We start from the raw sequence: 27806 nt of genomic DNA on the forward strand, positions 1-27806 counted from the left end.
ATACAAACTGCAAGAACATCGAACCTGCTGGACAAATGCAAGGGTTGAGGCTCCTCCACTTCTACCTTCGAAATCCCCTTACCTGCCTCACTCTCAGTCCCACCCTCCTGTCTCTGACCACTGACCAAATCAGACGACCCTCTCCTAAGGAGTAGGGCTGCCTTCTGGAACAAAGTGTTGAATGTTTCAGTGTAATTAAGGAGGGACAGTACCATGTAACGGATAATTTTTTCACATGGGTTTTTGAGTAGTGCATGGGCAGTTCTTCTTTCCAAAATGAAAATTTTGTTCAGTTCCTCATTGTGCACAGTAACCTGAGGCTGTGATGGGTAATGTGTGAACTGCGATCCTAGTCTGCTCCTGTTGGTCGCTGGTTTACTCCATAGTACTGGTAATCACTAGTAGCCTCAACATTATTATTCCAAAATTGTAGAAATCACTCGGACAAATAAAATGAACTGAAGCAGTTACCGGTAGCAACTCTCAACAACCACAAGCACTTACAGTCCTGTGGTTACGATGAGAATCACAGCTCCACACATCCAGGCCACAGGTCAGAGAAATGGGTAAGGGTTTTCATAAGGAATAAAATACATAGTGCTAAAGTAATTCTAAGCAGCCACTTCGTATATACAGCCACCACACAAAAATTCTCATTCTGCCTACTAAATGCATAATGTTCAACACATTTCTGTTAGCTAGATCCACGCGCAGAAGTATGCACATTTCTATTAAGTTTACAAAACAAAAACATGCAACACTGAGTATTCTAAATGCAGCAGCAAAACTAATCTAGTTAAATATGAACTACATTTTATAGTTCATTATTTAATGACTGCACTATTTGGTTTTTTTTTTAAGGCAAAAACTCAGGGCAAGAGTTTTTACATTCATTCCCAAACATTTTGCTAACGCACCATGAGTGTTATTCTGCAGTATAAGTAATGCCAGCCAAAACAGTAAAAAATATTCATTTTAACTCAATCAATAAAGTTTTGGACCTTTATTCAACTATATTACATGAAGCGAACACATATCAGAGACTTATTAATTACAGAGAACAAACCACACCAAGCACAGGTGACATAACTCCAGAGTAACCAGCAACACAACATAATTTATTTCAAGTCACTAGCTTCCAACAGGTTTCATATTAATGGTTAGAGAAACAACCTGAGTGAAACAGCTAGCTGGGCAGTGGGGAAATAGAGCTTTGAAAGGAACTTAATATCGAAAAGAAATGATCCAACAAGCTACTCTTTGCATATTTGCAATTTGCATATATTGGTACCAATATGCAATAGTAAAACATGTACTTAAGCCACTAAGATTCAACATTGTGCAATACCCTTGAGTCATCTACCTACATTAAATACTTTTATATCTCAGCTAAACAATTTGTTTAGCCAATTATGTGAAGCTTACTGGAGTATGAATGATGTAGCTCTGAATTTATCAGGCAGTAGATGGCCAAACAACGGGGATGATGTGAAGACCTTCACTTGCCTCCCTGTCAGCTTTTACCATCCTCGGCATCCTTTCCCAGCCTCCAAACAGCCAAAATGCAAGCAGCATGTTTATCCATTATCTCTTGTTCCCAATCAGTGCCATACGTCTGGACATCTCACTCCCTCAGCTTATTACAATATCCCAGTATTAGTCCCTCTTCATGCGCATCTGCTTCTTTCAGGTGGCCACTTCCATATCCCAGTTTGCAATTACTCCCCGAGCCTAGCAGCAAGTTTACTGCTACAGACACGATCAAATCCTGTCACTCTCCTGAGCCAACTCATTACAGAATACGGAATGATACAGGAGTCCATTCGGCCCATCATGCCTATGCCAGCTCTTTAAAAGTGAGTGATGCAATTAGTCTCACACCCATGCACATTTTTGTCCTTCAGGTATTTATTCGACTCCCTATTGAAAGTTATTGAATTTACTACCACCACCCTTTCAGCATTCCAGATCATTCCAAGTCAGTGTATTTTTTGTCTATGTTGCCTTTGGTTCTTTGTCAATTACCTTAAATCTGTACCCTCTGGTCATAGGAACATAGGAATAGCTTTTCAGCCCATCGAGCCTGCTCCACCATTCAATACGATCATGGCCGATCATCCACTTCAATGTCTTTTTCCCGCACTATCCCCATATGTCAGTGGAATTTAGAAATCCGTCAATCTCCGCTTTAAACATAATGACTGAGCTTCCACAGCCCTCTGGGGTAGAAAATTCCAAAGATTCACAACCCTCTGAGTAAACAAATTTCTCCTCATCTCTGTCCTAAGTGGCTTATTTTGAAATTGTGTCCCCTGGCTCTAGACTCCCCAACCAGAGGAAACATCTTACCTGCATCTACCCTGTCTATCCCTTTAAGTATTTTGTAGGTTTCAATTAGATCACCTCTCATTCCTCGACACTCTAGGGAATACAAGCCCAGTTTCCCCAATCTCTCTTCTTAAAACAGTCCCGCCATCCCAGAAACAAGTCTGGTGAACCTATGTTGCACTCCCTCTATGGCAATAATATCCTTCTTGAGGTAAGGGGACCAAAACTGCACACGGTACTCCATGTGCGGTCAAACCAAGGTTCTATACAATTGAGGCTAGACTTCATTACTCCTGTACTCAAATCCTCTTGCGATAAAGGCTAACATACCACTAGCCTTCTTAAGTGTTTGCTGCACCTGCATGTTAGTTTTCAGTGACTTATTTACAAGGACACCCAGATCCTTTTGTACATCTACACTTTCTAATCTCTTACCATTTAAGAAATACTCTGCACATCTGTTCCTCCTACCAAAGTGGATAACCTCACATTTTTCCACATTATATTCCATCTGCCACATTCTTGCCCACTCACCAAGTCTTTCCAAATCCCCTTGAAGCCGCTTTGCATCTTCCTCACAACACACATTCCCACCTAGTTTTGAGTCATCCGCAAACATGCAAGTACTACATTTAGTCCCCACACCCAAATCATTGATATACATTGTGAACAGCCCAAGCACTGATCCCCGCAGTACCCCACTAGTCACAGCCTGCCAATGTAAAAATGACCGGTCTTCTGCCTGTTAACCAATCCTTAATCCATGCCAGTATATTATCTCCTATCCCATGTGCTTTAATTTTGCTAACCAGCCGCCTGTGGGGGAATTTTTCAAAGGCCTTTTGAAAATCCAAGTATACCACGTCCACCGACTCCCCTTTATCAATTCTGTTAGTAACATCCTCAAAAAACTGCAACAGGTTCATCAAACATGATTTCCCATTCATAAATCCTTGACTATGCCCAATCAGATTATTATCCAAGTGTCCATTTATCACATCCTTTAGAACAGATTCTAGCATTTTCCCAACGCCTGATGTAAGGCTGATTCCTAGTGAAAACAGTCATCAGTGACTTTTACAGTAGCAGCCACGAGTTCCAATGTGCAAACATTGCAACTTAAATATTGTGTGTGCCCTCAAACCTCTTACATGAGCTCCCTGATCATATGAGAAATACATTACAAAAATTACAATGACATTAGATAACCTGAATACTTACAACGACAACTTGTATTGATATAGCACCTTTAATGTAGTAAAATATACCTGGCATGTCACAGGAGTGACAAAACAAAATTCGATACCGAGCCACTTAAGAGATGGGAGACCAGATGACCAAAATCTTGTTCAAAGAGTTAGGTTTTAAGCAGCATCTTAAAGAACAAGAGAGAGTTGAAAGGCAGAGGGGTTTGGGGAGGGAATTCCAGAGTTTAACACTTTGGCAGCTGAAGGCACGGTCACCAATGGTAGAGCAATTAAAAATCGCAGATGTTCAAGAGGCCAGTATTAGAGAAGCACGGATATCTCGGAGGGTTGTGGGGTTGGAGGTGGTTGCAGAGATAGGGAGGGCAAGGCCATGGCGAGATTTGAAAATGGGGATGAGAATTTTAAAATCAAGACACTGTTTAACTGGGAGCCAATGCAGGTCAGCGAACACGGGGCGATGGGTGAACGGGACTTGGTGCAAGTTTGGAGATGAGCAAAGTTTTGGATGACCTCAATTTTAAGGAGGGTTCAACGTGGAAGGCCGGCAGAGTGCACTGGATTAATCAAGTCTAGAAGTAACAAAGGTGTGGATGAGGGTTTCAGCAGCAGATAAGCTGAAGCAGGAGCAGAGTCGGGCAATGTTACAGAGATGGAAATAGGCAGTCTTAATGATAGCGTCGATATATGGTCTGAAGCTTATGTCAAGTATAACACCAAAGTTGCTTAGCCACAACATTGTAAGTTTGGGTCATATGCCTGGCAATTTCTTGAATTTGCTTGTTTTTTGGGGGATAGGAAGCAGAGGGGGTGTTGTCAATTCTATAACAAGCTATTAGGTGGAAAATCACAGTGACAGATGATGTCTCATAGGTGAAAAAAGAGGCATTATACAAACCACCAAACTAAACTGCATCGCCTGCTGCTTGATTATGGAGTGCTACAATTCTATGAACCTGATCATCTAATCATTGTAGAAGGTCACATCAGGATGGAAACCATGTCTAACCAATTGACCAGAATTCTTTGAGGGAGTTACATGTGCTGTGGATAAAGGGGAACCAGTGGATGAGTGTACTTAGTTTTTCAGAAGGCATTTGATTAGGTGCCACATCAAAGGTTATTGCAGAAAATAAACACACATGGTGTAGGGGGTAACATAATGACAGACAAAAGATTGGCTAGCTAACAGGAAACAGAGTAGGCATAAATGGGTCATTTTCTGATTGGCAAGATGTAATGAGCGGTGTGGCACAAAGGATCTGTGCTGGGGTCTCAACTTCTAACAATTGAAAGAATGACTTAGATGAAGGGACTGAAGGTATGGTTGCTAAATTTGCTGATGACACAAGGATAGGTAGGAAAGTAACTTGTGAAGAGGTCATAAGGGGACATTGATAGGTTAAGTGAGTGGGCAAAGACCTGGCAAATGGAGCATAACGTGGGAAAGTATGAAATTGTCCATTTTGGCAGGAAGAATTAAAAAAGCATATTATCTAAATGGTGAGAGATTGCAGAGCTCTGAGATGTAGAGGGATTCCTAGTGCATGAATCACAAAAGGTTAGTATGCAGGTACAGCAAGTAATTAGGAAAACTAATAGAATGTTATTGTTTATTGCAAATTGAATACAAATGTAGGGAGGTTATGCTTCAGCTCTACAGGGTATTTGTGAGAGCACATCTGGAGTATTGTGTATAGCACTGGTCTCCAGAGTCCTGGTCCCTCACTCTGCCCTCCAGGGGTTCCTCACTCTACCCTCCAGGGGTCCCTCACCCCTCCTCTGCTCCCTCTCTCTCACGCTCCAGCTCACCTGCTGTTCCGGCTCCGACTGTTGGTACCTCTCCCAGGCATGGCCGAGGCTGAAGTTCAGGCTAGCGCTCGGGGACTTGGGCATGGCTGCGGCCGTCCCTCCGCCAAAGTTTGGAGTGTGTTGACGACACAGCGCCACTCGGGGGGACCGGACAGCCCGTAATGCCGGTCGATGTCGCAGCTCGGGGTCCCAGGAACGGCTGCGCTCCTCAGTGCCGCCTCAGCATCGCACTCACTCAGTGAGACAGCCCAGCTCGCGCGAACCGGCCGTTACCCGCTCCAATCTCGCGGCCTCGCCTCAGCTCCAGCTCACACTCCGTTCCGCCTGACGCAACCACGTACCTGACGTCGCGGGGCGGGGGCGGGGCCGCTCGGCTCCGAGTGTCAACCCTCCGGCGCGCGCGACTGGTTGGAACTCTGCGGCTGTCAATCAAATTGCCGGGCCGCTGGTTTCTCGCCGGCTCCGTGAACTTGGGCCAACAACAGTTCATGCATCAAAACCAAGAAATGCTGGATTCACTCAGCAGGTCTGGCAGCATCTGTGGAAAGAGAAACAGTTCATGCATCACTTGAAAATTTGAGTTTATACCTCAATTTTCACCAGACACCCGCTCCAGTTTTATCAAGCTACATACAATAAGCATTGCAAAATAATTCATTGCACAACTGCTAAAATCCAATTGAAACTTTTTTAAACAGGTTGTCGGTTTTGCTAATTAATTTGCACGCTAGGGTTTCACATGACCACCTTCCAACCGTCTGCAGCAATTACGTGACGCCTTCAAACCTCTGACCCCCGCCTGTCTGCATGCTGTTCGGAACTGGGCGTCTATTTTGCAACTCCTGGTCTGGAAACTGAAGAGACCAGCTTTCTCCAGTTGGTGATGCTGATTTTAAAAATCGTAACATTACTTTAAAACATTTATTTTAAAAAATAATATGGTAAAGTATAACCATTACTCAGAAGTGGTAAATGCTACCAATACCTCTTCCAGCTTTACAACCTTCTAAGATCTCTGCGCTCCTCCAATTCTAGCCTCTTGTAGGTGCTAGACAAACCGCGATGAGCTGTCAAAGGCCATCAGGTCGTCGAGACAAGTAAACCCCTCCAAAGTGACAGTTTACCAACCAATTTGTATTTGACTCTGTGGGACTGGATCAACTCAGTCCTGCTGGGAGTGTTGCTGGTCGGCAACATGTCAGAATCCATGAGGAAAGGCATCATCGCTCTCATCTCCAAGCAGATCGGCATCCCATCCACCACCTTCAACATCCACTTCCTCCACCACCAACGCACAATGGCAGCAGTGTGTAACATCTACAAAATGCACTGCAGCAAGTCACCAAGGCTCCTTCAATAGCACTTTCCAAATCCGCAACCTCTACCACCTAGAAGGACAAGAGCAGCAAATGCATAGGAACAACACCACCTGCAAGTTCCCCTCCCATATCGCCATTCCTTCACTGTCACTGGGATGAAATCCTGTAACTCCCTCCCTAACAGCATTGTTAGTGTACCTGCACCCCAAGGACTGCAGCAATTCAAGAAGGCAGCTCACCACCACCTTCTCAAGGGCAATTAGGGATGGGCAATAAATGCTGACCAGCCAATGACACCCACATCCCCTGAACGAATTAAAAGATCAGAAATTGGTGGCCCATTTCACTGCTTAACATGGACGACAAAATTCTGTCCAAAGTCATTGCCAATCTGATCCAGTCTGCTCTGGAGCTAGCTATCCATCCTGATCAGACCTGCAATGTACCTGGCAGGAAGATCTCTGATAGCCTCACGCAACTCAAGGCTACGATCATCTATGTGCAGGACAGGGGTTTGGACACCTGCTCATTAGCTTGGACTAGGCCTTTGACAGAATATTGCACACCTACATGATGGATATGCCCTTCAAAATGGGGTTTGGGGGAGGGAATCTGCAATTGGATCCAACACAAACATCGGTAGCACAATTCAAATCAATGGATGGGAATCAGAAAGCTTTCTGATCAAATCTGGAGTCAGGCAAGGTTGTCTTTTCTCCTCTGTCTTCTTCATGTCTTGCATTCAACCTTTAATGAGTCCATCAGGAAGGATGTGGGCATAAGAGGTGTGACAATCCCTGGCAATGGAGACACCAAGGTCAAAGCTTCCCTGTACATGGACAACAATGCCATCTTCTGCTCTTATCTACGGTTTGTTCACAGACCAATGAGCATCTGCGACCAGTTCGAACTAGCTTTGAGAGACAAAGTAAATCATGGCAAGTTCACGGCCATGTTCTTTGTCGCCTTCACTGTCAGCTCAGACTTCCTGAAGGTACTGAGGATATGGTTCAGAGGGGCTGCGGCGTGTGCCAAAAACTGGGAGGAACATATAGCCAAGGTCCAACAGAAACTGGGCATGTGGGAGCGACACTCCCTTTCCATTATAAAATCATACAAAGTTTACAGCACAGAAAGAGGCCATTTGGCCCATCATGTCTGTGCTGGCTGAAAAACGAGCCACCCAGCCTAATCCCACTTGCGGGTAAAAAGCTGGTCATCAAGTGCAAGGTGCTGTCCGTGTTGCAGTACGTGGCTAAGGTCTGGCCTAAACCCCACTCCTGTGTCTCAGTGGTCACCCAAACCATCTTCCATTTTTTCTGGAGATCCAAAATGGACAATGTCCGCAGGGACACCATATACAAATTTCTAGATAAAGGGAGGAAAAACATACCCAACATTGCCCTCATCCTGTTGACCACCTTTCTGTGCAGCTGCATCACACTATGCATAGACCCTCAGTATGCAAACACCAAGAGTCACTACGTGCTGAGGTTCGATCTGTCCCTGGTTTTGCGAAGGATGGGTCGAGTCATGTTGCCACGAATGCCCCATTCAGTTGGACTGTGCTGTACCAACTGTCCCTTGTGCAAAAGTTTGTGCAGAAAAACACCTTTGACCAAAAGTCCGTCTGGCAATGTTCCGCACCTAAAATGTCATTTTGGCAGAATGCCTCATCGCCAGAACTTTCAAACAAGAACCAAGATGTAACTTGGTTGGTGGTGAGAAGGGCCCTCCCCATCAGATCCTTCAGGCACACCCGGAGTCTCAGCGCCATTGCACGCTATCCTCAAGGTAGCTGCAGTGGGGAAGACACTGTCGCTCACCTCCTTCTGGAATCTGCCTTTGCAAAGAAGGTCTGGAAACAGGTGCAGTGGTTTTTGTCAAGGTTCATCCCGAGCAGCTCCATAGCACAAGGCTCTGTGCTCTCTGGACACATAGGATTGCACTCCGAGACAAGCTTTAACTGCTGAAGGAGGACCATCAACTCTGTGAATGACACTGTTTGGTCTGCCTGAAGCTTGCTGGTCTTCCAGTGCAAAGAGCTGTCCATGACCGAGTGTTGCAAACTGGCACATTCCAAGATCTAGGACTACGTGCTGAGGGACGCACTAAAGTTAGGGCAGCTGCCGTGAAGGCTCAATGAGGAAAACCCACAGTCTAGGGTCCTCCCGCCATAGCATACCAAGGGACTGGAACCTGTGTCAAACCCCTTGGGCTGTATGCACCAGAGAATGTTTGACATGAAACGTATATTGTAAATATAACTTGTAATTGTAAGTGTAGTGAAGGACTTCAGAGTGCCACATACTGCAGTGAAAGAAATTGAACTGTATTGCACTTTATTTAATGTCAAATTTAAATTGTTCTGTAATATACTTTTACAAATTTTATGAATAAAGTCTTATCTTTTGGAAAAAGTATGTAGGTTGTTTCAATGTACATACCAACAACAATATTTTCTTCAGTGCTGCTTTGCCTTGCCCCTTGCCTTAACTGTCAGGTCAGCCTTCCTGAAGGTACTGGGGATATGGTTCAGAGGAGCTGCAGCATGTGCCAAAAACTGGGAGGAGCATCTAGCCAAGGTCCAACAGAAACTGGGCATGTGGGAGTGAGCATGTAATCTCCTCCAGACCTACAACACTCCAAGATATTTGCGTTCGTCCACTTCTGGTCTCTTGAGCAACCCCGAAATTTAATCACTACAACATTGGCAGCCCCGCCCTCAGCTGCCTCAGCCTTAAGCTCTGGAATTCTCTCCCTAAATCTCTCTACTCATCTACTTCTCACTCCTCCTTTAAGATGCTCCTTAAAACCTACCTCTGACCAAGGTCATAGAGTCATAGCGTTTTATAGCACAGAAACAGGACCTTCAGCCCAATGCGCCTCTGCCAACCATCAAGCACCCATCCAAACTAATCCCATTTCCTCGCACTTGGCCCATAGCCTTGTATGTTATTGCATTTCAAGTGCTCATCTAAATACTTCTTAAATGTTGTGAGTCATTTGTCTACCACCCCTTCAGGCAGTGTGTTCCAGATTCCAACCACCCTCTGGGTGAAAAGATTCTTCCTCAACTCCCCTCTAAACCTCCTGCCCCTTACCTTAAATCTATGCCCACTGGTTATTGACCCATCCGCTAAGGGAAAAAATTTCTTCCTATCTATCCTATCAATGCCCCTCATAACTTTGTATACCTCAATCAGGTCCCCCCTCCAGCCTTCTCTGCTCCAAGGAAAACAACCCCAGCCTATCCAGTCTCTCTTCATAACTGAAATGCTCCAGCCTAGGCAACATCCTGGTGAATCTCCTCTGCACCCTCTCCATTGCAATCACATCCTTCCTATAGTGTGGTGAACAGAACTGTACACAGTACTCTAGCTGTGGCCTAACCAGCGTTTTATACAGCTCCATCATAACCTCCTTGCTCTTATATTATATGCCTCGGCTAATAAAGGCAAGTATCCCATATGCCTTCCTAACACCTTATCTACCTGTGCTGCTGCCTTCAGTGATCTATGGACAAGCACCCCAAGTTCCCTCTGACCCTCTGTACTCTCTAGGGTCCTACCATCCATCGTATATTCCATTGCCTTGTTAGACCTCCCATGGTGCACCACACTTCTCAGGATTAAACTCCATTTGCCACAGCTCCGTCCTTCTTATCAGCCCATCTATATTGTCCTGTAATCTAAGGCTTTCCTCCTCACTATTTACAACACCACCAATTTTCATGTCGTCTGCGAACTTACTGATCATACCTCCTGTATGCACATCTAAATCATTAATGTACACTACAAACAGTAAGGTTCCCAGCACCAATCCCTACGGTACCCCACTGGTCACAGGCCTCCATTCGCAAAAACAACTCTCTACCACCACCCTCTGCCTCCTTCCACTAAGCCAATATTGAATCCAATTTGCCAAATTACCCTGGATCCCATGGGCTCTTATTTTCTTAACCAATCTCCTGCCCTAATATCTCCTTAAGTGGCTCATTGTCAAATTTTGTTTGGTAACACTCCAGTGAAGGGGCCCTTGGATATTTTAGTATGTTATCAATAAAATATATGGTTGGAAAGCATGCTTAAATTTTGCCAATTTCAGCAAGTAGAGGCGTACAACAGGAAATTCAGTGGAAGGAGGCCTATCCCGTGTAGGCTTCATTGCATACATGGGATATGATTCTGGGTTGAAAACAGCAACATTTTCCTTCTCACCTGGCAGAATTACATATTGTAAAGCTTAGATTTGATGTTTATTTTTTCCAAGCAGCAGCTTTGAGTTTGTAAATATCAGCAAGGTCTCTTTTTGCATTGTGGAGCTCACAACAGCAACAACTTGCATTTATACAGCATGCTTAACATTGTTAAAAACCCAAGGCACTTCATGGGAGCATTATGAGAAAAACTCGACACCAGGTAGGAGACATTAGGTCAGATGACCACAAGCCTGGTCAAAGGAGTAGGTTTTAAGGCGCGTCTTAAAAGAGGAGAGGCAGAGAGGTTTTAGGAAAGGGAATTCCAGAGCTTCAAGTCCAAGCAACTGAAGGAATGGCCACTGATGGTGGAGTGATGAAAATCAGGGATTTGCAAGAGACCACTGTTGGGGGAACAAGAGAGTTTGGAGGGTTAAAGGGCAGGAGGAGGTTACAGAAATGGGGATGGGCAAGGTCATGTAGCTTGGAATGTAACACTGAATAGTGTGTTGGTGTGCACATTAAAACCTCCCACCAACTATTTAATTGTTCTATTCTTGTAGAGTGGAAAATGATTCACAACATTGAATATCTAATGATATCAATGGAAGGAACTAGGAATCACATTCAGAGTTTACAATCTCAAAGAAAATGCCAGCCAAGATGACGGGGTTTTCACCAGATGGATTTTTTTTTAAGATCAGATGATTAATTGCTCCCAGAGCATGTTGAAACAAAGAAGAACCAAGCTCTTGCATTTATAAATCAGGCAAAGCAACTGCAAGGTGGAGATCAGAATGTTGGTCTGGAATGTTAATTAAAGGAAGAACTTGTTATTATGCCTTCCATGACTGCAGGATATCCCAAAGTGCTTTGCTGCCAATTAAGTAATGTTGACATGTGGTCACTGCTGTAATGTAGAAAATGCCACAGCCAATTTGCACACAGTAAGGTCCCACAAACAGCAATGAGATAAATGACCAGATTATCTGTTTTAGCAATTTATATTAAAGAAAATTCTTTCTTTTTCTTTCCCTATTTGTTTCTATACATTATTTTCTCTGTAAATAAATCTGGTTAGTAATTTTATTCCATACACAGAAGAGTGAGGTGAGAAATTGTGATATTCACTCCTCCTACTCTCCAATAATCTACCTTGTAAATTGCGGCAAATTGGTAGACTTGACTGCATGAACCCAAACAAGGTATAGAATAAAGATAAAAACAGAAAATTCTCAGCAGGTCAGGCAGCATCTGTGCAGAAATGGTTACCGTTCATGTCAAAGGTCTTTTATCAGAACTGGAAGATATTAGAGTTTTAATAGATGATAAGCAAGTATGGAGCCAGGGGAAGGGGGTGAGCAGAAGTAAGAACAAGAAAAGTACAAAATCAAAATAATGCAGATGGCGAAAATCTGAAACAAAAACAAAACGTGCTGGAAATACTCAGCAGATCAGGCAGCATCTGTGTAGCGAGAAACAGTTAACATTTCAGATTGATGACCTTTCATTATAACTGGAAAAAGTTAAAGATGTAGCAGGTTTTAATCAATACAGAGGCTGGGAAAAGGGAGGGGGAAAGAACAAAAGGGAAGGTTTGTGATAGGGTGAAGGCAGGAGAGATTAAATGACAAAAAGGGATGATTGACAGTGTCAGCTGTGGATTAGTTGGTAGCACTCTGGTCTGTGAGTCACAAGGTTCCAGGTTTAAGTCCCACTCCAGGGCTTGAACACAAAAGTCAAGGCTAATGCTCCAGTGCAGTACTGAGGGAATGCTGCACTGACAGAGGTACCGTCTTTCGGATGACACGTTAAACCTAGGCGCCAGCTGCTTGCTTGGGTGGATATAAAAGATCTGATGGCACTATTTTGAAGAGAAGGGGAGTTATCCCCAGTGTCCCAGTCAATATTAAAAGCAAAATACTGCGGATGCTGGAAATCTGAAATAAAAACAAGAAATGCTGGAATCACTCAGCAGGTCTGGCAGCATCTGTGAAAAGAGAAACAGAGTTAACGTTTCGGGTCAGTGACCCTTCATCGGAACTGACAAATATTAGAAAAGTCACAGGTTATAAGCAAGTGAGGTGGGGGTGGGGCAAGAGATAACAAAGGAGAAGGTGTAGATTGGACAAGGCCACATAGCTGACCAAAAGGTCATGGAGCAAAGACAAACAATATGTTAATGGTGTGTTGAAAGACAAAGCATTAGTACAGTTTAGGTGTTAACGGACTGAATATTGAACAGCAGCAAGTGCAAACCTGAAAAAAAAACAGTGGCATTTATTTCATTTCATCTTAGTTTGTTCAGTTTGCCTACCCACTGTTTTTTCAGATCCAGAGGAGGTTAATATGGTTACAGCAGAGTCATTACCAGCATCTGCTGTGCAAGATAAAAGGGCAGAGATTATGATCTGAAATTGTTGAACTCAATGTTGAGTCTGAGAGGCTGTAAAGTGCCTAATTAAAAGATGAAATGTTGTTCCTCAAGCTTACGTTGAGCAGGCTTCAGTCGATAGGATACTTAGTCTGCTTGTGGAAACTGTCCTTTGATCATTTACAAGAGTAAAGGAGAAAAAAAAAGGAGTTGGGGGAAAGGCTAAACTTTAACAAGAACTTTCAGGACAGTCCCAAATCATGGTTATACTGGTGAGTTTAAGTACAAGATTGTGTGGTGAATCTGGATTTCAATGCAGTGGCAAGTCAGGAAGGAGGGAAAGTGTTAGAACAGTTTATTTGTGGTTCAGAAGAGCAAAACAGAAAAATTCAGAAGACCACTGGGCACAGTAGCATTGACAAAATAGTGGGAGCCAAGAAAATAAGAGCAGATCGGAGGCTAAAAGGGGAGAGGGATTTAAAGGCCTGCAACCCAACCCGAGCCCAACAGGACCTGACGGCATGTGTCAGGTTCGGGTCGGGTCGGGCCGCTCTTCCGGAAGTCAGTCTATGTGTTCTGCCCCAGCACAACTCCTAACTATTACACACTTGAGATTCTTGAACCACTCAACGAGGAAAGAGGAGCCGAAACGGTTTCCTGTTGCCTTTGTTATGGTATTTGATCTTCAGAGGACCAGTCCTTAGGTGGGCTGTAACCAAGGTTAAAGATCCCACCCACCCATTTTACAATGGTGAAGTGGGGGAGACACCCAGGACACCAGTTCCCCGTTAGGCATCAACCCAGTATTCAGAGTCAAAGCTCCGATCTCCAGTGGTATCTAGCATGGGGTTTGAACCCAAGTCTCCTGAACTCAGAGGTAGGAATGCTACCTGCACACATCAATGGTAACTTCATCTGGACATGTGTCCCTCCACTGGAGTTCAACCTAGTATTTAGACACTGTCCTCCAGTCTCCACTCACCAGGACTGTCTGGAGTGGGGCTTAAACCTTTCACTTCCTGACTCAGAGACAGGAATGTTGCCAAAAACTTAAGGATCACTCCTTGAGTTGGAGTACTGATTGATAGTCAGTTTTCTGTGCCTCAGTAAATAACTCTTGTTTTATCCAACTGTGACCAGCACTCTGTCCAAACGTGCAATGTAAATGGGCTCTGGACTTGTCTTAAGAGAGACTAGCGACAAGGTCCTGACTTTGCCTGTTATATAATAGAAGAAAAGCAATCCATTGAGGTGTTATGTTTTCTATCTTGAAACAGTCACAGTCTGACATCTGCAGTGTTAAAATATCTCCCACTCCCAATCCAAGCATGGCTCACATCTCCTGTCTGTGGCCTCGCAAATGCAGCAAGTCACAATGATAATCCACTGCTGGAATCCATTATAATAAAATAAATACAAGAAATGCTGGAAATACTCAGCAGGTCTGGCAGCATCTATGGAGAGAGAAGCAGAATTAATGTTTCAGGTCAGTGACCTTTCATCAGACCTGGCAAAGGTTAGAAATGTATTAGGTTTTAAGCAAATAAAGCAGGGGTGGGGCAAGAGATAACAAAAGGGAAGGTGTTGATAGGACAGGGTCACAGAAAATAACTGACAAGAAGGTCATGCAGCAAAGGCAAACGGTATGTTAATGGTGTGGTGAAAGACAAAGCGTTAGTGCAGAGAGGGTGTTAATGGAAAGAAAAATGAACAGCCCCGGCCCAAAGAACAAACATGGAAAAAAAAAGTGGGCAGGCACATGGTAAAAAAAAATGAATGATGAAACAAAGCAAAATAAAATAAAAAGAAAAAAGATAAATTAACTACAAATAAAAAGGGGAGCCCATCATGCTCTGAAACCATAGAGAGATACAACATTGAAACAGGCCCTTTGGCCCAACAAGTCTGTGCTGACCATCAACCCGCCCATTTATACTAATCCTACATTAATCCCATTTTTTCCTTCTCACATCCCCACCTTCCTTCAATTCTCCTACCACCTACCTACACTAGAGGCAATTTTTTTTTTACAATGGCCAATTTACCTATCCACCTGCAAGTCTTTAGCATGTGGGAGGAAACCCACATGGTTACAGGGAGAACTTGCAAACTCCGCACAGGCAGTACCCAGAACCGAACCTGGGTCGCTGGAGCTGTGAAACTGCAGTGCTAGCAACTGTGCCGCCCCTAAGTCATAGAGAAATACAGTACCGAAACAGGCCCTTTGGCCCACCGAGTCTGCGCCGACCATCAACCACCCATTTATACTAATCCTACATTAATCCCATTTTCCCTCTCACATCCCCACTTTTCCCTCAATTCTCCTATCACCTACTGACACTAGGAGCAATTTTTACAATTACCATGCAGGAATCCATTTTCTCTTTCCTTATTCTTTGTACTCTTAACCTCTTTCCCTTCCTCAAGAGCATTCAACAACATTTTGAATTTTAAAATTGCAATTGTCAAACAAGCACATCATGAACCTGATCAGGTGTCAATCATCCCAGTTAAAAAGGTTACATCACACTAAAATAAACATCCAATTACAGGAATCTGATGAGAATAAGGATGAAATTCTGGACAGAATAACAGGCGACAACATGTTAATTATTCAAACACCCATATGAACATCATCAAGAAGAACAACTTGCATTTTTATAATTCTTTTAACACAGTACAATGTCCCAAGGTGCTTCACAGGACTGTTATCAGACAAAAGTTGACACCAAGCCACAGAAGGAGGTGAAGGCACAGTGGCGCAGCAGTTAGCCTCACAGCTCCAGCGACCCGGGTTCGGTTCTGGGTACTGTCTGTGCGGAGTTTGCAAGTTCTCCCTGTGACTGCGTGGGTTTCCGCCGGGTGCTCCGGTTTCCTCCCACAGCCAAAGACTTGCAGGTTGATAGGTAAATTGGCCATTGTAAATTGTCCCTAGTGTAGGTAGGTGGTAGGAAAATTGAGGGAAGGTGGGGATGTGATAGGGAATATGGGATTAATGTAGGATTAGCAAAAATGGGTGGTTGTTGGTCGGCACAGACTCGGCGGGCCGAAGGGCCTGTTTCAGTGCTGTATCTCTCTATGACTAAGAGGCAGAGAGCTTTGGAGAAGGAATTCCAGAACTTAGGGCCTAGGCAGTTGAAGGCACAGCTGCCAATGCAGGGACAAAGGAAGTGGGGGATGCTTCAGAGGCCAGGATTGGAACAGCACAGATATCTCAGAGGGTTGTGGGGCTGAAGGAGAATTCAGAGAAAGGGAGAGGCAAGGCAATGGTGGGATCTGAACAGAAGAATCAAGGATCAGGCAGAAACACTTAATGGACAATAGTGCTATCATACTATTAGTTGGTCCATTCATCAGATGTTTAGTTTAAATGTGAAACTGATAAGATCAATGAAAAGAGATCTTAAGAAATGCAGGTGTGCTTAGGAAGTTAAATGTTTTTATATAACAAACTTTACTTTGAGAAGCCAGTCATTACAAACAAAGAAATTACAAATCCAAACAGGAAACAGTCAAGAATTTATTCGTCAAGGTAGAATGATTTTGTTTGATAAAATCTTTTAAAGAGAAAAATCTTGTGTTCTTTTACAGATTGGGGCAGTAGTAGGAAATAATCTTTGCAAAGTATTTACAGGAAGTCACTTTGACAGCATAGTGGTATTTATACAGTACTCATGTATTTCAAGAGCAGGGCAGTGACGAGAGGAGGAAAAGCTGGACACCTATGCACAGGCATATCCCATTGCCATTTTCTGTCTGGCATCAGTCTATCCCTCATTCCGCAAGGATATACCTTGGTGTTTACAAGAGGGAACCTTTTGTAAGCTTCAAGGAAGACAGCCTAGGTTACTTCATACGTTCCCATATTATGTGGTTGACCCTTACATGCCCTCTGAAATGGCCGAGCAAGCCACTCAGTTGTATCTAACCGCTACAAAGTCAATAAGGAATGAAACCGGGCGTACCACTGGGCAATGACCTAGGCACCGGAAACGACAATGGCATACCCTCCTCTGTCGACCCTGCAAAGTCCTCCTTACTAACATCTGGGGGCTTGTGCCAAAGTTGGGAGAGCTGTCCCACAGACTAGTCAAGCAACAGCCTGACATAGTAATCATACCTAACAGACAATGTCCCAGACACTGCCATCACCATCCCCGGGTATGTCCTGTCCCACAGGCAGGACAGACTCAGCAGAGGTGGCGGTACAGTAGTATACAGTAGGGAGGGAGTTATTCTGGGAGCTGTCAATATCGACTCAGGACCCCACGAGGTCTCATGGCATCAGGTCAAACATGGGCAAGGAAACCTCCTGCTGATTCCCACCTACCCCCACTCCCCACCTCCCCCTCACTCAGCTGATGAATCAGTATTCCTCCATCTTGAACACCATTTGGAGGAAGCACTGAGGGTGGCAGTAGCACAGAATGTACTCTGGGTGGGAGACTTAAATGTCCATAACCAAGAGTGGCTCGGTAGCACCACTACTGACTAAGTTGGCCGTGTCCTAAAGGACATAGCTGCTAGACTGGGTCTGAGACAGGTGGTGGGGGAACCAACAAGAGGGAAAAATATACTTGATCTCGTCCTCACCAATCTGTCTGCCGCAGATGCATCTGTCCATGACAGTGTTGGCAGGAGTGGCCACCGCACAGTCCTTGTGGAGACTAAGTCCCGTCTTCACATTGCGGATACCCTCCATCGTGTTGTGTGGCACTATCACCGTGCTAAATGGGATAGATTTCGAACAGATTTAGCAATGCAAAACTGGGCATCCATGAGGCGCTGTGGGCCATCAGCAGCAGCAGAAATGTACTCAACCACAATCTGTAACCTCATGGCCTGGCATATTCCCCATCCTACCATTACCATCAAGCTGGGGGACCAACCCTGGTTCAATGAAGAGTGCAGGAGGGCATGCCAGGAGCAGCACCAGGCATACCTCAAAATTAAGTGTCAACCTGGTGAAGCTACAACACAGGACTACTTGAGTGCAAAACAGCGTAAAAAACATGCGATTGACAGAGCTAAGTGATGTTGCAACCAACGGATCAGATCTAAACTCTGCAGTCCTGCCACATCCAGACATGAATGGTGGTGGACAATTAAACAACTAACTGAAGGAGGTGGCTCCACAAATATCCCCATCCTCAATGATGGGGGAGCCCAGCACATTAGTGCTAAAGATAAGGCTGAAGCATTTGCAACAATCTTCAGCCAGAAGTGCTGAGTTGATGATCCATCGCGGCCTCCTCCTGAAGTCCCCAGCATTACAGATGCCAGTCTTCAGCCAATTCGATTCATTCTGCGTGATATCACGAATTGATTGAAGGCACTGGATACTGCAAAGGCTATGGGCCCTGACAATATTCCGGCAATAGTACTGAAGACCTGTGCTCTGGAACTTGCCACTCCCCTAACCAAGCTGTTCCAGTACAGCTACAACACTGACATCGACCTGGCAATGTGAAAAATTGCCCAGGTATGTCCTGTACACAGAAAGCAAGACAAGTCCAACCCGGCCTATTACCGCCCCATCAGCCTACTCTCAATCATCAGTAAAGTGATGGAAGGTGTCATTTACAGTGCTATCAAGCAGCACTTGCTTAGCAATAACCTGCTCAGTGACGCTCAGTTTGGGTTCCGCCAGGGCCACTCAGCTTCTGACCTCATTACAGCCTTGGTACAAACATGGAGAAAAGAGCTGAACTTAAGAGGTGAGGTGAGAGTGGCTGCCCTTGATGTCAAGGCAGCATTTGACCGAGTATGGCATCAAGGAGCCCTAGCAAAACTGGAGTCAATGGGAATCAGGGGAAAAACTCTCTGCTGGTTGGAATCGTACCTAGTGCAAAGGAAGATGGTTGTGGTTGTTGAAGGTCAATTATCTCAGCTCCAGGACATCACTGCAGGAGTTCCTCAGTGTAGTGTCCTAGGCCCAACCATCTTCAGCTACTTCATCGATGACCTTCCTTCAATCATAAGGTCAGAAGTGGGGATGTTCGCTGATGATTGCACAATGTTCAGCATCATTCGTGACTCCTCAGATACTGAAGCAGTCCATGTAGAAATGCAGCAAGACCTGGACAACACCCAGGCTTGGGCTGAAAAGTGGCAAGTAACATTTGTGCCACACAAGTGCCAGGCAATGACCATCTCCAACAAGAGAAAATCTAACCATCTCGCCTTGACATTCAATGGCATTACCATCGCTGAATCCCCCACTATCTACATCCAGGGGTTTACCATTGACCACAAACTGAGCTGGAGTAGCCATATAAATGCCGTGGCTACAAGAGCTGGTCAGAGGCTAGGAATCCTGCAGTGAGTAACTCACTTCCTGACTTGCCAAAGACTGTCCACCATCTACAAGGCACAAGTCAGGAGTGTGATCGAATATTTTTCACTTGCCTCGATGGGTGCAGGTCCAACAACACTCAAGAAGCTCAACCTGCTTGATTGGCACCCCATCCACAAACATTCACTCCCTCCACCACCGACACACAGTGGCAGCAGTGTGTACCATCTACAAGATGCACTGCGGCAACACACCAAGGCTCCTTAGACAGCACCTTCCAAAATGGCAACCTCTACCATGTAGCAGGACAACAGCACCACCACTTGCAAATTCCCCTCCAAGTCACACACCATCCTGACTTGGAACTATATCACCGTTCCTTCACTGTTACTGGGTCAAAATCCTGGAACTCCCTTCCTAACAGCGTTGTGGGTGTACCTCCCTCACATGGACTGCAGTGGTTCAAGAAGGCAGCTCACCACCACCTTCTCAAGGGCAATTAGGGATGGGCAATAAATGCTGGCCTAGCCAGCGATGCCCACATCCCATGAACAAAATGAAATAAATATAGCTCAGTGGGTAGCATTCTCGACTCTAAAGCAGAACATCATGGCTTCAAGTCCTACTCCCGAGACTTGAGTTCATAATCCAGGCTGACACACCAGTGCAGTTAGGATGAGTGCTGGACTGTCAGAGGTGTTATCTTTCAGATGAGACGTTAAAGTAAGGACCCCCACCCCCTCTACAGCCTCCATCCACTTGGATGGATGTAAAGGATCCAGCTGCACTATTTCAAAGCTGGACAATATCAGTAAAACAGATTATCTGGTCATCACATTGCTGTTTGAGGGAGCTTGCTGTGTGCAAGTTTGCTGTTATATTTCCTACATTACAACAGTGACTACACTTTAAAAGTACTTCATTGGCTGTAATGTGCTTTGGGACATCTTGAGGTTGTGAAAGGCGCTATAAAAATGCAAGTTCCTCTTTTCTTTCTATTTTCACCAAAGTGCAGGTCGTAGCCAAGTAACAGCAAACAGGTGCTGCATAAAATCAGCATTTGCTCTGTGATCTATGGCTTTCTGCCTCACGGAATGAATCATGAGTATTCCTGCATCACCACCAGCCTTATCCTTTTAAACAATGGAATTATTTCTCCTGCATTTTTATATTAACAGTCGGTTATTTTTCCTGCATTCTTGGCCATCTGTGAAAACAAAAGTGTGATAAATTATGGCAAAATTGTAATATATACTCCTGTATTCACCTGAAAGAGGTTTTTAAAATTATGAAGGGGTTTGATAGGGTAGAGGTAGAAAACTAGGAACCACAAATGTAAGTCATAATAAATTCAATAGTGAATTCAGAAGACACTCCCTTCCTCAGAGAGTGGTAAGAATGTGGAACTCGCTACTAGAAGGAGCATTTGGGGTGAATAGCATAGATGCACATGGGGAAATTAGATAAGCACATGAGAGAGAATTGAATAGAAGGGCATGTTGATAGAAATAGATGAAGAGGAGTGGGAGGAGTCTCATGGAGCATAGACACCAGTTGAACCGAATGATTTGTTTCTGTTTGTGCTGTCCATTCTATGAAATTCTATATAACTGGTACCATTTCCAAACATTAAAACTTGCTAGTTTGGTGATGCCTCAATTCACCCTTTGTCTTTCATGTTCTTATAGAGCATCCACATTCCTTTTTGTGCTTCCCAAAGTTTAAGGAGTTTTTCGTGTAAGATACAAAAGTTCCGTGATAGGGAGCACTGAAATTGCCCTTTGATGGGAGAAAGAGGGGCTTCCTGCTTTGGCTGGCAGTGAGCTGCACATAGGAACAGAAGCAGGCCATTCAGTCCCTCGAGCCTGTTCTACCACTCAGTTAGATCATGGCTGATCTATACCTCAGCTACATTTACATGCCTTTGCTCCAAATCCCTTAATACCCTTAACCAACAAAAGTCTATTAATCTCAGACTTGAAAATGTTATTGACTCCTCCCCCCCACCCCCTCCCAGCATCCATGGTCTTTTTTGGAGGGGTGGAGGAGAAAGTTTCAGATTTCCACTACCCTTTGTGTGAAAAAGTGCTTCCTAATCTCACTTCTGGATGGCCGAGAACTAATTTTAAGATTATGCCCCCTTGCACTCAACTCAGAGGAAACAGTTTCTGCCTATCATTGAATTGTTTTATCATTTTAAATACTTAGTCAAATCACCCTTCAACCTTCTAAACTGAAGGGGATACAAGCCAAGTTTATGCAACATGCCCTCATAATATAACCCTTTTAGCCATAGTATCATTCTGGTGAAACTGCGCTGCACCCCCTCCACAAGGCCAAGACATCTTTCCTTAATGGAGTGCCCAGAATTGAACGCAGTTCAATTGAGAATAACTTGCTCACTGACATCAGTTTGGGTTCCGCCAGGGCCAATCGGCTCCTGACCTCATTACAGCCTTGGTTCACACATGGACAAAAGAACTGAATTCCAGAGGTGAGGTGAGAGTGACTGCCCTTGACATCAAGGTAGCATTTGACCGAGTATGGCATCAAGGAGTCCTAGTAAAATTGAAGTCAATGGGAATCAGGGGGAAAACTCTTCGCTGGTTGGAGTCATACCTAGCACAAAGGAAGATGGTTGTGGTTGTTGGAGGCCAATCATCTCAGGACATCACTACAGGAGTTCCTCAGGGTAGTGTCCCAGGCCCAACCATCTTCAGCTGCTTCATCAATGATCTTCCCTGCATCACGAGGTCAGAAGTGGGGATGTTCGCTGATGACTGTATGATGTTAAGTACCATTGGTAACTCCTCAGGTACTGAAGCAGTCCGTGTCCATATGTAGCAAGACCTGAAGAACATTCAGGCTTGGGCTGATAAGTGGCAAGTAACATTTGTGCCACACAAGTGCCAGGCAATGACCACCTCCAACAAGAGAGAATCTAACTTTCTCCCCTTGACATTCAATGGCATTACCATCGCTGAATCCCCCACTATCAACATCTTGGGGGTTACCATTGACCAGAAATTGAACTTGACCAGCCACATAAATACTGCTGCTACAAGAGCAGGTCAGAGGTTGGGAATTCTGCAGTAGGTAACCCAGCTCCTGACTCCCCAAAGTCTGTCCACCATCTACAAGGCACAAGTCAGGAATGCAATGGAATACTCCCGACTTGCCTGGATGAGTGCGGCTCCAACAACACTCGGGAAGCTCGACCGCATCCAGGACAAAGCAGCCAGCTAGATTGGCACCCCATCCACCACCTTAAGCACTGCCTCCAACACCGACGCACAGTGGCAGCAGTGTGTACCATCTACAAGATGCACTACAGCTATTCACCACCTCCTTCAACAGCACCTTCCAAACCCATGACCTCTTCCACCTAGAAGGACAAGGAAGAGCAGACGCATGGGAACACCACCATCTGCAAGTTCCCCTCCAAGTCACACACCAGGCTGAATTTTATATTCCCACGGCGGTCAAAAACAATGGCAGCCCACCCACGTGAGCCACACGTGCGGAGCTGCCGCGATCCAAAGTGCAGCGGCTCATTAAATAACCAGGGTGGGCAGGCCGTCCCCATCCCCCCGCTCTGATCACGTGGCGAGGGCGGGCGGTCTGTCCCCAGCAATCGTGTCAGCTGCCTGTGCGCAGGCGCTAATGCCATTTTTAAAAGGCTTTGAGACCTACTGTTAAAGCTAAAGGGAATTTAAAAAATTAAACACATTTATTTGTCTCTCTCCCACCCCCCCAATGACCATTAAATTATTTACTTGCCCTGTCCCCCACCAAAAACTTACTTTGTCCACCTAACCTTCCCCCCCAAACTGCATAAACTTTAAACTATAACCCTTCCCACCATCCCCGACACCAATGATGTCACTTTGACCCCGTTCCCCCTCACCCCCGCACTGAGAAACTTACCTCCTCCCCACTCCACACCAGTGTTCTGCCTAATTTCCCCAGATGGAGATCCGAAGACACAGGAATGCCTGCAGGACAATCGCAACGGGACGGAAGGCAGCGGAATTAATTTGAATTTATTTAAATATGTTAATGAGGTCCTGTTGCCGAGCGGTATGGGGGTTGTTGTTGGTGGGGGGCTGCACGAGGCCTTGCTGCCACCGGCAATATTGGGCCAGGCCCTCCCAGCATCAGCGTACGTGGCAGCCCACTACCTGAGGCATTTTCCGGGCCCCCCAGCACGAGCCCCAACATCGGGGGGTCTGTAAAATTCCGCCCACCATCCTGACTTGGAACTATATCGCCGTTCCTTCACTGTCACTGGATCAAAATTCCTCCCTAACAGCACTGTGTACAGACCCACACCACCACCTACTCAAGGGCAATAAGGGATGGACCAGAAATGCTGGACTTGCCTGTGACACCCACATCCCATGAACGAATAAAAAATGTACTCAGATGGTGGCTGACTAAGACTTTGTGCAACTCATAGATAGCAAATATAGTTTTGATATAAGATAAGCTGCTTTCCTATATCTAGAAACAACATGGTTTTAGAAATCCCAACACCATACAAAACCCATATTGTGATTTGCGATTTATTTTAAATAAGAGCTCTAATAAGTAGCTGATAGTAACCAGTACCTTTTCGCCTCCATGTGGTACCGACTCAGTTACTTCCTTTGCTCATTTTATGAGTCTAAAATGTCAAGGTTGCCCAATTTCTAACAGTCCATCCTGTATCAGCATGCAGGAAACACAAACATAAGTTGAGCAAACCTTATTTGGTTAGTTGTTTTCCTTTAGCAACAACTGCTTGCATTATCGCAGAGCCTTTTAAGGTAGAAAAATGTCCCAAAGCATTAATAAGAAAAAAAAGAATGGGAGAAGTCCCATGTGGAGCATAAACACTGACACAGACCAGTTGGGCTGAATGGCCTGAAAACTAGGTGAGAATGTGTGTTGTGAGGAAGATGCAAAGTGGCTTCAAGGGGATTTGGACAGACTTAGCGGGTGGGCAAGAACATGGCAGAAAAATGTGAGGTTATCCAGTTTGGTAGGAGGAATAGATGTGCAGAGTATTTCTTAAATGGTAAGAGATTAGAAAGTGTAGATGTACAAAGGGATCTGGGTGTCCTTGTCAATAAGTCACTGAAAGCTAGCATGCAGGTGCAGCAAGCAATTAGGAAGGCTAATGGTATGTTAGCCTTTATTGAAAGAGGAGTTGAGTACAGGAGTAATGAAGTCTTGCTTCAATTGTATAGAACCTTGATTATTCCACACCTGGAGTACTGTGTGCAGTTTTGGTCCCCTTACCTCAAGAAGGATATTATTGCCATAGAGGGAGAGCAACGAAGGTTCATCAAACGTGTTCCCTGGATGGCGGGACTGTCCTATGAAGAGAGATTGGGGAAACTGGGCCTGTATTCTCTAGAGTTTCGAAGAATGAGACATGATCTCATTGAAACCTACAAAATACTTAAAGGGATAGACAGGGTAGATGCAGGTAAGATGTTTCCACTGGTTGGGGAATCTAGAGCCAGGGGACAAAATTTCAAAATAAAGGGGAAGCTTTATTGATGAGGAGAAATTTCTTTACTCAGAGGGTTGTGAATCTTTGGAATTCTCTATCCCAGAGGGCTGTGGAAGCTCAGTCATTGAGTATGTTTAAACCAGAGATTGACAGATTTTTAAATACCAATGACATAAAAGGATTATGGGGATAGTGTGGGAAAAAGGCATTGAAGTGGATGATCAGCCATGATCGTACTGAATGGTGGAGCAGGCTCGATGGGCTGAATGGCCTACTGCTGCTCCTATAGGGAACTGGAGCTGGAGCTGGATGAACTTCAGATCATTCGGGAGGCGGAGGGGGTTATTGAGAGGAGTTATGGGGAGGTAGTCACACCTCAGGTAAAAGAAGTAGGTAGATGGGTAACCATCAGGGGAAGGAGAGGGAACCAGCAGGCAGTGCAGGGATCCCCTGTGGCCGTTTCCCTCAACAACAGGTATACCGTTTTGGATACTGTTGCGGGGGACGACTTACCAGGGGTAAGCAATGGGGTACAGGTATCTGTCCCTGTTGCTCAGAAGGGAAGGGGGAAGAGGAGCAGAGCATTAGTCATTGGGGACTCCATAGTTAGGGGAACAGATAGGAGGTTCTGTGGGAACGAGAGAGACTCACGGTTGGTGTGTTGCCTCCCAGGTGCCAGGGTTCGTGATGTCTCGGATTGTGTTTTTGGGATCCTTAGGGGGGAGGGGGAGCAGCCCCAAGTCGTGGTCCACATAGGCACCAACGACATAGGTAGGAAGAGAGATGGGGACTTAAGACAGAAATTCAGGGAGCTAGGGTGGAAGCTTAGAGCGAGAGCAAACAGAGTTGTTATCTCTGGGTTGTTGCCTGTGCCACGTGATAGCGAAGCGAGGAATAGGGAGAGAGAGGAGTTGAACACGTGGCTGCAGGGATGGTGCAGGAGGGAGGGTTTTGGTTTCCTGGATAATTGGGGCTCTTTCTGGGGTAGGTGGGACCTCTACAAACAGGATGGTCTTCACCTGAACCAGAGGGGTACCAATATCCTGGGGGGGAGATTTGCTAGTGCTCTTCGGGGGGGGTTTAAACTAATTCAGCAGGGGAATGGGAACCTAAATTGTAGTGCCAGTGTACAGGATGTTGAGAGTAGTGAGGTCAGGGATAAGGTAACAAGGACGCAAGAGGGCACTGGCAAGCAAGAACCTGGTTTAAAGTGTGTCTATTTCAACGCCAGGAGCATCCGGAATAAGGTGGGCGAGCTTGCAGCATGGGTTGGTACCTGGGATCTCGATGTAGTGGCCATTTAGGAGACATGGGTAGAGCAGGGGCAGGAATGGATGTTGCAGGTTCCGGGATTTAGATGTTTCAGTAAGAACAGAGAAGATGGTAAAAGAGGGGGGGGGTGTGGCATTGTTAATCAAGGAGAGTATTACAGCGACAGAAAGGACATTTGAGGACTCGTCTACTGAGGTAGTATGGGCCGAGGTTAGAAACAGGAGAGGTGAGGTCACCCTGTTGGGAGTCTTTTATAGACCTCCGAATAGTTCCAGAGATGTAGAAGAAAGGATAGCGAAGATGATTCTCGACAGGGGCGAGAGTAACAGGGTAGTTGTTATGGGGGACTTTAACTTTCCAAATATTGACTGGAAATACTATAGTTCGAGTACTTTAGATGGGTCAGTTTTTGTCCAGTGTGTGCAGGAGGGTTTTCTGACACAGTATGTAGACAGGCCAACCAGGGGCGATGCCACATTGGATTTGGTACTGGGTAATGAACCCGGCCAGGTGTTAGATTTAGATGTAGGTGAGCACTTTGGTGATAGTGATCACAATTCGGTTAGGTTTACCTTAGCAATGGGCAGGGACAGGTATATACCGCAGGGCAAGAATTATAGCTGGGGGAAAGGAAATTATGATGCGATTAGGCAAGATTTAGGATGCGTAGGATGGGGAAGGAAACTGCAGGGGATGGGGAACAATCGAAATGTGGAGCTTATTCAAGGAGCAGCTACTGCGTGTCCTTGATAAGTATGTACCTGTCAGGCAGGGAGGAAGTTGTCGAGCGAGGGAGCCGTGGTTTACTAAAGAAGTTGAAGCGCTTGTCAAGAGGAAGAAGAAGGCTTATGTTAGGATGAGACGTGAAGGCTCAGTTAGGGTGCTTGAGAGTTACAAGCTAGCCAGGAAGGATCTAAAGGGAGAGCTAAGAAGAGCAAGGAGAGGACACGAGAAGTCATTGGCGGATAGGATCAGGGAAAACCCTAAGGCTTTCTATAGGTATATCAGGAATAAAAGAATGACTAGAGTTAGATTAGGGCCAATCAAGGATAGTAGTGGGAAGTTGTGTGTGGAATCAGAGGAGATAGGGGAAGCGTTAAATGAATATTTTTCGTCAGTATTTACAGTAGAGAAAGAAAATGTTGTCGAGGAGAATACTGAGACTCAGACTACTAGGCTAGATGGGATTGAGGTTCACAAGGAGGAGGTGTTAGCAATTTTGGAAAGTGTGAAAATAGATAAGTCCCCTGGGCCAGATGGGATTTATCCTAGGATTCTCTGGGAAGCCAGGGAGGAGATTGCAGAGCCTTTGTCCTTGATCTTTATGTCGCCATTGTCGACAGGAATAGTGCCGGAAGACTGGAGGATAGCAAATGTTGTCCCCTTGTTCAAGAAGGGCAGTAGAGACAGCCCTGGTAATTATAGACCTGTGAGCCTTACTTCGGTTGTGGGTAAAATGTTGGAAAAGGTTATAAGAGACAGGATTTATAATCATCTGGAAAA

General features: G+C 45.1%; 1 protein-coding gene across 1 annotated transcript in view; it reads right to left on the bottom strand.

The window, feature by feature from the left end:
• Positions 1–5669, bottom strand: part of lyst (lysosomal trafficking regulator) — a 419684-nt gene extending 414015 nt beyond the window's left edge. Inside the window, 1 exon segment of the mRNA XM_068020720.1 lies at positions 5346–5669. Coding sequence (XP_067876821.1) covers positions 5346–5429 — 84 coding nt within the window. The 5' untranslated portion in view covers positions 5430–5669.
• Positions 5670–27806: the final 22137 nt, after the last annotated feature.

This window comes from Heterodontus francisci, chromosome 3 (assembly GCF_036365525.1).
Source record: "Heterodontus francisci isolate sHetFra1 chromosome 3, sHetFra1.hap1, whole genome shotgun sequence".
NCBI classification, from domain to species: domain Eukaryota; kingdom Metazoa; phylum Chordata; class Chondrichthyes; order Heterodontiformes; family Heterodontidae; genus Heterodontus; species Heterodontus francisci.